The sequence below is a fragment of the Propithecus coquereli genome, unplaced genomic scaffold (genome assembly GCF_000956105.1).
Source record: "Propithecus coquereli isolate 6110/MARCELLA unplaced genomic scaffold, Pcoq_1.0 Scaffold339, whole genome shotgun sequence".
In the NCBI taxonomy this organism is placed as follows: domain Eukaryota; kingdom Metazoa; phylum Chordata; class Mammalia; order Primates; family Indriidae; genus Propithecus; species Propithecus coquereli.
In genome coordinates this window covers 946,696-959,150 of record NW_012149052.1, presented here as the reverse complement: position 1 = coordinate 959,150, position 12,455 = coordinate 946,696, and the positions used below count along the sequence as shown (strand labels likewise).

Here is a 12,455-nt window from a genome sequence, read left to right as displayed (position 1 = left end):
TAGTTTACGTGAGAGTTCGCTCTTGGTGTAGTGCACTCTGTGGCTTGGGCAGATGTATAGTGACGTGCACTCACCATTACAGTATTGTACAGAGTAGTTTCACTGCCCTAAAAATCCTCTGTGCTCTGCCTGTTCATCCCTCTCTAACCCCTGGCAACCACTGATCCTTTTACTGTCTCCATAGTTTTGCCTTTTCCAGAGTGGCATGTAGTTGAACTCAGGCAATACGTAGCCTTTTCAGATTGATTTCCTTCACTTATGCATTTAAGGTTCCTATATGTCTTTTCATGACTGGATAGCTTATTTCCTCTTAGCGCTGAATGATTTTCCATTGTCTGGATGTACCACAGTTTATTTCTTCATTTACCTACTGAGGACATCTTGGTTGCTTCTAAGTTTTGGCAATTATGAATAAAGCTGCTAGAAATATCCACGTGCAGGTTTATGTGTGGACATACATTTTCAGCTCATTTGGGTAATTACCAAGGAGAGTCATTGCTGGATTGTGTGGTAAGAGTAGGTTTAATTCTGTAAGAAACTGCCAAACTGTCTTCCAAAGTGGCTAGACCACTTGCATTCCCACCAGCAATGAATGAAAGTACTTGTTGCTTTACATCCTCTCCAGCATTTGGTGTCAGTGTTTTGGATTTTGACCATTCTAATAGATATGTAGTAGTCTCTCATTATTGTTTTAATTTGCAATTGACTAGTGACATATGATGTCGTAATCTTTTTATATGGATACTTGCCATCTGTTTATCTTCTTTGGTGAGGTGTCTGTTCAGGTCTTTTGCCCAGTTTATAATTGAATTGTTCGTTTTCTTATTGTTGAGTTTTAAGCACTCTTCGTATATATTGGATAGCAGTCCTTTATCAGATGTGTGTTTTGCAAATCTTTTCTTCCATTTTATGGCTTGTCTACTCATTCTCTTGACATTGCCTTTCACAGAGCAGAAGTTTCTAATTTTAGTGAAGGTCAGCTTATCAATTATTTCTTTCATGGATCATGCCTTTGGTGTTTTATCTAAAAAGTCACCTCCATAACCCAAGATCAACTAGGTTTTATCTTTTGTTATCTTCTAGGAATTTTACAGTTTTGCATTTTACATTTAGATCTATGATCCATTTTTAGTTAATTTTTGTGAAGGGTCTAAGGTCTGGGTCTAGATTGATTGTTTTGCATGTGGATGTTCAGTTGCTCTAGCTCCATTTATGGCAAAGACTACCTTTGCTCCATTGTTTTGCCTTTGCTCCTTTCTCAAAGATCAGTTGACTGTATTTATGTGGTGTGTGTTTTCCTTTTATAACCAGAACAAAGAATGTAGTATACATTCTACACACTTACATTGAAGCAACTGCAATAAAAGTATATGGAAAACAAAACAAAACAATCCACCCTCACCCCACAGAGTTCACCAGGTCAAGCCAGAGCAGGTCAGAGAGGACCAAACATGATGCAGAGGGTTGAGTGGTCTGTAAGTTCATTGCGGGGAAGGCCATGTGTGTACAGGAGCATCAGAAGACCAACCCACCTTACAGTCCAGAGTTCTGAGGGAGTAGAGACCAGAGGGGAAACAGGGTCCCAGGAAGGGAACTAAGACTAGCATCCCAGGGTCCTAATCCACATAGAAAGGAAGAAGCAGGAAGGGATTCCACACAGATGGATGGATTTGCACAAGCGACACAGTGCTTGATCTGAAGCCAAACGTTTCTGCTTTGTGTCCTTAACAAGCTGCCGAGCACTGCTAGGAACACAGTGGAAGCGGGAGGGAGCCAAGGCTCTGTAGGTAGTGATGGCTGTTGGTGTTGGCAGAAAAGGCTAGAATTGCTTCCCAACTGAACTTCACTTTGCCATTCTAAGTCATGGGTAATTAGACACTTTTGAATGTATAATTGCAGAATCTTCCAGAACATAATGACATTGTCGTGGCTCTCTTACAGATTACCTATATTTCCAGGAACTTGTCCAGGCTTTCCTTTATATACCCACTCGCCCAATTTTTATTGAGTGTTCCGAGTAGGTTTACAAGCTAATTAGGGAGTGGGTTGGTAGAAATGAATATTAAAGGTGATTAAGGCACAGTTCTTTAGCCCAGGGAATTTACAGCCTCTTAATAAAAAAAGTAAGAATGAGAATCACACATTCAAGGTGCAATGTGATAGCTTAGAAGAGTTGAAAAAGGTAAAAGTTTTGACTATATTTGCTTACTGACTGTGATCTGAAGTAAACTACTTTGGAGTCAGTGTTTGCATTGGTATAATGTTTGTTTTAATACCTAGTACTGTGCCTGGTACAAGGTAGATACTTAAAAAAGTATTGCTATTATTATTATCGAAGTGCCATAGGAGGAATACCAGTAGAGTGCAGTGTGATGTAAATTCAATGGTGTTTTTCCATGACTGGAAAAATAAGAATGATAATATCTCAGACAACTCTTGTGGTTAAAAATAATCTTTCCCTTAAAATTACTTAAACATACAAAGCATAACCATTGTTAAACTCTGTTACTACTGCTTTTAGTAAGAATGGAAACAATTGCTACTATGTTTTTTTTAAGAAAAAAAATTGTTACTTTTTTTAAGAGTAAATTTTTTCACAAGGAAAGCTCAGTGGGTCCTTTTATTATTTTATGCATCCACAAATTTAGAAGTCTTGTGGATTTTTGGCTTGGAGCATTTATGGTGTTCAAAACTGTTTGTTTCTCACTTCCTGTAAAATCTTTCTGTGGCATATTTTGAAACAGTATATAGAGGTAATATCAAATTTATGTTCAAATGTGCTGCCAATAGGGGATTCAACCCTGTTGTAAGAGTCTTAGAGTAGCGGTCTTGTCTGATAGTATCATCATGACTCCAAGCTAAGGGCCCTCAAAGACTCTGAGCACTCAAGAGATGTGGCCCAAGGAAACCAAGATTATCTGGGCCTGATAAATAGCCTTTCACCCCATCAGAAAGACCTGCAGTCTTTAACCTGCATGACCAAGCATGAGTTAGTACCAGCTTATACCCATCGGATCACTACTGATGCAAGACAGCTCTGGCCTTGCACTAATTCCCACCCTCAACATGGCCTTAGCAATGGACTTGGTTGTCCAGTCCATCTATGCAAAAGACTTTATAATAAAGACTGAGTGTGATTGATGTGGTCAGGATGATGGAAGCTCTGTACGAGCTGTACAGAACAGGGAGTTCCATCAGGTTGACTCTGCCAGGAGATAGTTTACAATCTAGTGGTTTAGCTGCCTCCACTGTGGAAGTCTTGCTCCTTCAGCCCTGCTCTGTGCTTCATTTCCAGAAGATCCTACCACCAACAAAGATTCTGGCCAGGAGTCAGAGTCTATTCCAGAATACACAGCCGCAGAGGAACGAGAGGACAACCGGCTGTGGAGGACAGTGGTGATTGGAGAGCAAGAGCAGCGGATTGACATGAAGGTCATCGAGCCCTACAGGAGGGTCATTTCTCACGGAGGTAGTCAAGTTCTGTGCAAATGTGAAAAATGGGGATCAGAACAGTTGTGTATTTTATTAGAATACGAAACTCGGGTTTTCGGCAGCACGACATCCCAAAGACTCTGCAGTCAATATTTGGGGGGCTCTAGAGCTACGTATATTTCCTCAGACTCAATTCGATAAACATTTGAAAGCCTACTAGGCAAAAACAACTTTCCCATGTGAAAATTGCTTTTCACACCACATGTCTGATAGCTATAATGCTCTGTGCAAATTTCTTGAAAGCCATAATAATCCAATTTAACGATATCTGTTCGGAATTCCTATCGGCCAATCGTAGGGTTGAACTGAGCAGTTTAGAGTGTGTAACACCAGGGCCTGTAGTAATTGTGCTATTCCAGAGGTGCTTCTAATTAAAAAATGGTCTTTTGAATCCTCTTCAGAAGCTTTAGGAAATCTTTTAAGGCTCAGCATGGTAAATCTTTTGCCTACCTAAGGTTTGCTTTTCTATAAACTATATTAATTTTAGGCCTGACAACAGCCAATCCCAGTCAAAGCCTCCACCTGCTTAGTGAGGGACAAGGGAGAGAGAAAGGTGTGTTTTGTTTTTCCGGTGCCTTCCTGGGGGCTCCGGGCGCACACGTGGCCTTGGTTAATTTGGGATTCACAGGAAGTCAGACGAGCACAAGCAACACATGTAAGACTGTCGACTTCAGAACACAGCAACAGCTTTTCGGCTTTTCTGCCGCATGCCTTCCTTTCCCGAAGTCCTGAGGCACTGCTTAACCACCCAGCTGTTCCAGAAAAAGTGCAAGCTGACAAGGCAATTGTTACTCTCTAAATTCTCTCTTCCTTATGAGGACAGGGAAATGAGAGTCCTGGCGCTGCATCAAACCCTTAGCTTTTGTTTTCTAAAGAGCAGAAGGACATTTGTTATTTCAATCCAACACCCTCGACCCGCAGATTTTTCACCTTCCATCCCCTGCACCGCTACCTCCACGTGAGTGTCAGGACCAACCAGGGAACCTGACCATGGCAGTGAACATGAATGCCAGTCGATGTCCCTGGATGTGACCTTTCTTTTTCTTGCCTCCTGGTTTGACCTGAAATGGTAACATGGCCCAGTGAGAGCTGGTGTGGGGCCAGGGGCACTTTCCTCTAAGGGAAACCTCTAGAATGCGGGCTCGCCTACTCTTGCTGACAGTGGCAGACAGCTGGCCATGGAGCCAACCCTTTTGTTCTTCCGTGAAAACCACAACCGGAACACTCTCCAAATCTCTCTGGAAGGCCACACCTTGTTTGCACCATCTATCAGGTATTTTTTTTCCCCCTAAAGCTCTCAGTCCTGAAAACCATCAGGTATTTTTGATTTGTTTGCTTTTTGGAAATAAAAACAAAGGCTGGCTATAAGAGTAGCCTGTGCTCATTTAAAAAAAATACCAAAAAAAATAGAAAAGTCTGTCAAAGTAAATCAAAGTCACCCAGAGACAATCCTTATAAACATTTTTACCCATCAGCTCTTAAATTTAGGGTCCCCGTGTTGAGAAGAAGGCGGGCTCATGGTTTGTGCTGCTATCATAAGGCCAAATTATCTCTTAGTGCTCTAGTAGACTCACCTACTTCTTTCAACCACAGTGAAATTAGGTGGGTTGGGTGGGTGAGTTCAGCCCATCGGCCTGTTGCCCGAATCAGGAGAGTGAATAACACCAGCCCACTGATGGTCAGAGAAGGTCACTGCTTCTGCCTGTCACAGTCTATAAAAATCCCCCAGGGACCTCAGGGCTAGCCTAGTTTGCTGTGCTTTCTCTCCCTGCCACCTCCCCCCTTGGCATTTGCTCCTCTCCACTCTGTGTCTTGAGCTCAGTTTTGTCTGTGTGACTGTCTGGTTTGTTTTGAGGAGAAAGCCACCTCTCCTTTCCCCAGTGCTGCCTCAGCCTTCTCCAGGCACTGGCCTGCATGAATGAGCATCTGGCTGCACCCTTCCGGAACTTGAGCGAGATGCCACCTTTTCCTGCACCCTGAACAGCTTTTGTGCTCTGCAGGTAGACAGTTCAGATGTAACTCCTGGATTTTCCAAAGCTTTGTCTTCCATGTCGGAAGGTTACACCACTCTCTTAGACCTTAATGCTCATAAAGCTCCTTAGTTACCCACCTATTAAGTCCATCATCCTGGCTTCTGACAAGCATTTAAAAAGTAGCAGTCACTCTGCAGTGAACGTGACTCTTGCTTTGGTACTTTGCATTTTGCTGTGAGGAAGTTTTCCCACTCAGGTCAGTAGGGAAATGCCAGCTAGATAATGCTCCGTGCAGTAATCTGCAAGTGGGCATGATCAGAGCGTTGTAGAGGTTAGCCCCAAAGCCAGGCCGTGACAAGTGGCCCGCCAGTTACGAACACTGGTGCATGAGAGCAGTACTTGAACAAATAATTCAGTCCTCAGCTTCGGTGACCTGGATATGAGCTATTGCCATAGGCCCTGTACCCAGTGGAAAAGAAGGGCGGTCAAGGCCCATTTTTGCCACTAACTAGTCTGTGATCTTGGTACATCACTCACCTTCCTGGGCCTCGATCGCCTCATCAGTCAAATGAGGGTGATCTCAATGCCAGCGTTCACATCCTGTGTGCCCATCAGCAGCATTCCTGCCCTCTGCACAAATAAAACAATTAAAGAAGTGTATGGGTACTTTTGCTCAGCCAACAGTGTAGGGTCACTTTGAGGCCAGAACTGGCTTTTTTTTTTTTTTTAACTGGAAGCACAGAACATATTTAAATAACCAAGGACAATTATGCCAAAGAATTTTAACAAGGAGTTTCCTTTCTTGTTTTGTTTTTTTTTTTACTTCTCTTATTTCATTATAGGAGATTCAGGTAACCTTCTCTGCAGTGTTGCCGGACAAATGATCCCGGAAAGAATGAGGAGAAGAGTTGCTGGCTGGTGTGTGTGTGTGTATGTTTTGGTTGCGACTGTGACATCTTTCCTCTCTCTCCATTCCATTGCTGGCCAGCAAACTTGTGTTACATCCCTTTCATGCCTGTCTGTGCCACTGCAGGTAAGGTTTGCCATCATTGCTTCGGAGGGTCTCTGGAGGCTCCACGGAGGGGGTCCCTCATGCACCCCAGCACAGACTCCCTGAATGCACCACACATCTATTGAGAAGAGAGTCTAACAAAAGAAATGTTTTCAAAACCAAACATCAAACGAATTATGCCGCTGCCATCAGGCAACTTCTTTTGAGTCAGCTGCGTATTTTAGAATAGAAATTGAAGGGCTAATTGATCCCCTTGAAGGTATCTGGGAGGGGCAAAAGCAAATGGCCTTGCTCATTCTAGTTATTGCTCTGTGCCAGCAATTACGGAGTTATCTGAAATAGCTCTGAAGCCTGGCGACAATGCCACCAGCTCTTGATTTAAGAGGAAAGCTGTCATGTGAAAACATTTTTCTTCTATTTCCTTTCTTAGATCATCTCCTCTCCACCTACTTTTTTTTCCCTTTTGTGTCTTCCCTTTCTATAGCTTGTTTACCCAAAAGTACAAAGAGCCATTTTCATCTGTAAATTTCAGTAATTTTTATATAAAGAGACATTCCTTACTTAGTGATCACGAAGTAGTAAGTCGATCTCTAAGTATTCATTTGGTTAAATGAACTCGAGTGAACACAACACTATGACGTTCCAAGGACAGACAGCATTTAAGCAATGAGCTGAATTGCCACTTAAGATGACTTCTGAAGTGCTGTTTATAAACCTCGGTCTTTCCACTTAAAAAAAAAAAATCCTTAGAAATTCTCCAGAAATAAAAAAGAATCAAAGTAACGGAGTAGTCACGATCTTGAAATTATATGGACACCTGGGAGCCAGACAGCTACATTTAGAAGGTTGCTTTTGGTTTTTGTTTGTGGTTAGTTTGTTTGTGACAGGGGTTCACTCAGGCTGGAGTGCAGTGGCTCAATAACAGTTCACTGTACCACCATCTTCTGAGCTCAAGTGTTCCTCCTGGCTCAGCCTCCCAAGTAGCTGTGACTACAGGTGCACACCACCATGCCTGGCTAATTTCTTTCTATTTTTAGTAGAGACGGGGTCTCGCTCTTGCTCAGGCTGGTCTCGAACTCCTGACCTCGAGCAATCCCCCCGCCTCAGCCTCCCAGAGTGTTAGGATTACAGGCCATGAGCCACTGTGCCCGGCCAGAAAGATGCTTTTGAAAGAATGCTTTCTTACTTGTTTTTAAGTTGGATTCATTATGTCTATTGTCTCTTTTAATGAATTCCATCTTTTCATTGTGCTGAGAATGAATTTCATACTTTCCTGGCATGAGGATTAGTATAGCTAAGCCACCATATACTTTATGGATTTCCATTTAGTTATGAATCTTCCAAAATAAAATTGTTTTGTGGAACAAGCACTTCTTGTATTAAAATATATCTCCTTCTGCCATTTTCCTTCATATTGCATTCTAAAAAGAAGTTGACAAGTACTTACATATTGGAAAAGATAGAACTAAAGCAAAAAATCCAGAGGGAATTTTACTACAATGCTCTTTCACAAACAAGTTTTATCAGATGCATCCATAGGTCTATACATAGATGTTAGTTATGTAGGCAGCATCTTCTAAGATATGTAGTATAAATGCTGTGTACAACAGCCTCAAATTAGTAACACATACAAACCCATAATTGGGTATATTTTTAACTGGTATCGCTCTCTTCCCCCACCTCTTTTGTGGTAGAGCAATATTCTTGATCTTTGTAGAGAACATCTTATTAAACTGCTTTTCAAGAGTTAACCCCATCCAAATCTGTATTCAGCCAGTATTTTACTGTCGTGTAATCACCATGGGGGTATTTAGAGTTCTGAAAAAATGAACACTGAGTTCTGGGAGGACTGGATCAGGCTTAAAGGTATGTCTTCTCCTACTCAAAGCTTTGAGGAAATTTGATGGTTCTAAAGTCTAGAACTATATGACACAAATTGCAAGTGTTTAAACAGAAATATTTTAAAAAATGAAAATATAGCCATTGCTTCCCTTTTTAAGTGTGAAAGACACAGGACATTCCATACACCTACCTATTGGGATTTGATCAAGATGTGCTGTGAGTTTCAAAGATGAGCTCCAAGGGAATGTGGAGCTTGCTTAAAACATGGGGGAATGCCAAAATTATGTCAGAGCTTTAAGAGATTGGAATAATGTCCTGATCTGTATCTACATTTTCCTTGACCCCTAGAGTTTCAATGGCTCCACTCGCCTGCGTTTCCCACCTCTGATTTTCTCAGCACCACTCGCAAATAGCACTTCCACCCCCCAACCCCATGTTTCTAGGAAGCAATTCTCAAGTTTTCCCAAAAGTACATATTTTCATAAAACTCAAAGATAATTTAGCCAGACCCTTCTTGAGTTTTCTCGTTTCTTTAAGAGGGAAGGTTCTGGATTCTGTGCTCAGTTATTCCGGGGCTAACTAGAACTTTCCATGTATCCCTGCACTGCCTGTTGAGTCCAGAGATGCCAGGGGCACTACAGACCTCAAAATCAAAATAAAGGTGTTTTACTCATCCACTCACTAGTATCTGGTCCCTGGAGGGTGTGGGTCTGAGATTATCTTATAGTTCAATGACTAAATTCTCCCTTTAAATTAACTAGTGTCTAAAACTAAAAAGAGCTAAGGAGGATCAAACAGAGCCTCCTTCTTGGCCATCAGAAAAAAGAAGTACTAGATAAATTAGTATTATGTAGATTAGAAAGTCATAAGTCAAGTGTTGCCCTCTCATCCTTTGGTAAGTTGGATATTTATACACTCCCTCCACAGCTATGTACAACACATATAATCATCCATAACATATGTATACCCTATACATGAAAATATATTTACACCATCTATTTAAGACTCTGTATAAGACAGATGTTAACCACTGAAAGATAATTACATGTGTGTATACTTAGAGAGCTGTAGTCAGTATAATATTCATGTCATGGTATATCTGTTATATCCACATATACACACTTGCCAAGGCTTCAGATTTATCCTTTTAGGCTAGATATTTCCTTGTTAAGAGGTTTCAATCTGTTACAAATGTCTTTTTGTTTGTCCCCCAGGATACTATGGGGACGGTCTAAATGCCATCATTGTGTTTGCCGCCTGTTTTCTGCCAGACAGCAGTCGGGCGGATTACCACTATGTCATGGAAAATCTTTTCCTGTGAGTGATACTTATAACAAAGTACTTTGAGTTAATGTCTATGGGCATGTAATGGCGGATAGAGCACCTTCAATGAAAGGAAATAGATGATGTGGAATATTCTAAGCCTTTGATTAAAAAGTCAATAAGGTTTCTGTCAAGGAATATTGCTCAAGAGGCTAACACATTTAAAGGAGCTCTTTTGTCAGTAGAATAGATTGAAAACAAAATCAACAGCGTTTGGCTCACATTTTAAAATTCTGTAACATTTCCTGTAGGCGAAGTATTATTTTTCTTCCTTGTTAACATGTTCTTAGTCAGCTAAGACTGACTATATCTTGACTTCATTTACATCTGCCTTATTTAATCTGAGTTGCCCTTAGTATCTGATAACATTGTTAACATTTTTGAAAGTCAGGTTTCTAATGCACACATTTTTCTAGCATACCAGCATTAAAAAAAAAAAAGATAACTATACAAATAAATGAGTAATACTCACTCTCAGAGAAATGATCTTAGGTAACTGTATTTTTCTCCAGGTAAAATGGTAATATGTACAACCATTCTTAAATGTCATATACCCTATAATTTAAATGTTATATAATTATGGTGTATATAAGGAGAAGTATTTCATGTGGTAACTGAAAACACTCCTTTTCCTTCCTGTGATCAGATATGTAATAAGTACTTTAGAGTTGATGGTGGCTGAAGACTATATGATTGTGTACTTGAATGGCGCAACCCCAAGACGCAAGATGCCTGGGCTAGGCTGGATGAAGAAATGCTACCAGATGATTGATAGACGGTATGTGAGCTCCATTATTTTGTCACTATTTTGACTTCCTCAATACCTCCCATATCTAATTCCCTTTTAGTCTGCCAAAAATGCAATCACATTTTAGGATCCTCTAGTTATGGACATTTGAAACAAAAAATTATAGAAATAGTAATAAAAGTGTCACACATGATACCCCAAAATTTAAATAAAGCAAATCATCCCCAGATTTTGTTAAATGTAATCTCAATCCTGGCAGACCAAGTCTATTTTGAACTATGCATATGCTGTTGCTACATGGAGATACAACTCGAACTGATAAACCAAATCACCCATGATTCTTTAGTGGTATCGTGTGACCTTGCTACTGTTTATGTGCACTGGGACTGTTGTGATTTGTACAGTCATTGTGCCTTTATTTCAACATTCACTGTCAATTCAAGTTAACCACTAACTCATACAGTGCTTTTGTGTGCCCTTTCCTCAAGTCTGTCAGAACAAAACACTTCATTGCCACCTACAGAAAAATTGTCATAATAAACATACAAATTTATATCTATAGTATGTGTGGCATCTGTTTAGATGTAGCTCCTTCCATAATAGCATGCAAGTGCCCTGTTATGTTAACTCAAATCTGTTTTATGACCCAGACCTCTTAAAGTAATAATATTGCTAATGCCACAAACTGGGCCTGGAAACCAAGAATTGTTCAAACGGTAAATTGAAGGCCAAACAACCACATGATGTACTGTTATTATTTTCATCATAAAGAAGGTGAAACCAAGGCTCAGTAAGATGCAAGAAATTGTCTAAGTTGCTACTAAGAGTGTATTCTTTTCAAAATAGTAAAAGTAATGCTGACAAAAATGAAAAGTATCTTTAAACAAAATATGCCACGATGGTTATAGATTCATGTACTCTAAGAATGTAACCATTGTATTATATTTCACATTTATTCCTATGAGAAAATAAGATTAGAATCATACAAGTTTCAAATTATGTCCCAAAAAGCATTCTTTTTATTAATCATGGCCATTCTATACCTTCTCACCAGGTATAGAATGCCTAGAACTCTCTAAAATTATATTCTTATTTAGGCATATATTTTGCTTTAATTTCTACTGGGAATGGGTTAAGAGTAATGTATTTTTTCTTTTTCCAAAATAGGTTACGGAAGAATTTGAAGTCATTCATCATTGTTCATCCATCCTGGTTCATCAGAACAATCCTTGCAGTGACACGACCCTTTATAAGGTATAGTTATTATTGTCATAGAAGTAAAAGTACTACTAAGTAGTCTTAAAAAATGTGTATTCATTGTACTAAAAACAAGAACTCATAAACTGTGAGTATCTAGGAAAATATATTTTGCCCTTGCCTTTCCTGGAAAGATTCTTTGGACTATCCATCAAGAGTCCCTAATTAAGAGTGAGAATCATTTCATAATGAATATTTCCCCTGGATCACTATAAAACATGAGTTCCAAATTGCTTGCTGTAAACATGGAAGATGAAGTGGTGGGATTTTTCACATTAAAAAGAGGAAAAGTTAAGGCTTTTAAAGTGATACATTATTTTGTAGAGAACAGAAAAGTAGAATAACGTGACAATGGAAAATAAAGACTAACGAAGGACAGAAACAGGAGCCATATCTTGTCTTAGTTGTTCCATTTCTTCTGAACAAATATTGTGTAGGTCACCAAAGTTAGGGAAGGGGTCTGGGCAGCCATTTTGAGAGCTGTGTTTTGATCACCCATGAGGATTCTTGGTTTCAATTTAGTTCAATTTGGTGAATGTTTATGCATTTATTTTATTAATATGTTAGTTTCTGTATAACAATACATTTTGAGGATGCAAAGTAAAGTGAGATATGGCTCATAATATAGTAGAACTTAAAACAGTCAAATGAAAGGAATAATATTTATTTTCTAGAGAGCTTTAAAAATATAATAAGGTCTTGCCTACTATCAGGATACAGATTAGATAAAATTGAAATTTTTCTGTCTCAAAGTTACTAATGAATTTCTTTTAAAAGTTCTGATCATGTTCGGAGAAAAAAATTAAAT

At 39.7% G+C, this 12,455-nt stretch overlaps 1 protein-coding gene across 4 annotated transcripts in view; it reads left to right on the top strand.

Moving 5' to 3' along the window:
* The window catches only part of PRUNE2 (prune homolog 2 (Drosophila)), an 87,718-nt gene that overhangs the window by 57,654 nt on the left and 17,609 nt on the right, over nt 1-12,455 (top strand). For 2 of the 4 annotated variants that reach the window (XM_012650663.1, XM_012650667.1), the window contains 4 exons: nt 3,296-3,469; nt 9,534-9,636; nt 10,289-10,420; nt 11,558-11,644. In XM_012650663.1, coding sequence (XP_012506117.1) covers nt 3,296-3,469; nt 9,534-9,636; nt 10,289-10,420; nt 11,558-11,644 — 496 coding nt within the window. The remainder of the gene's footprint in view (nt 1-3,295; nt 3,470-9,533; nt 9,637-10,288; nt 10,421-11,557; nt 11,645-12,455) is intronic. The other 2 variants (XM_012650666.1, XM_012650665.1) reach the window with 1 other exon arrangement.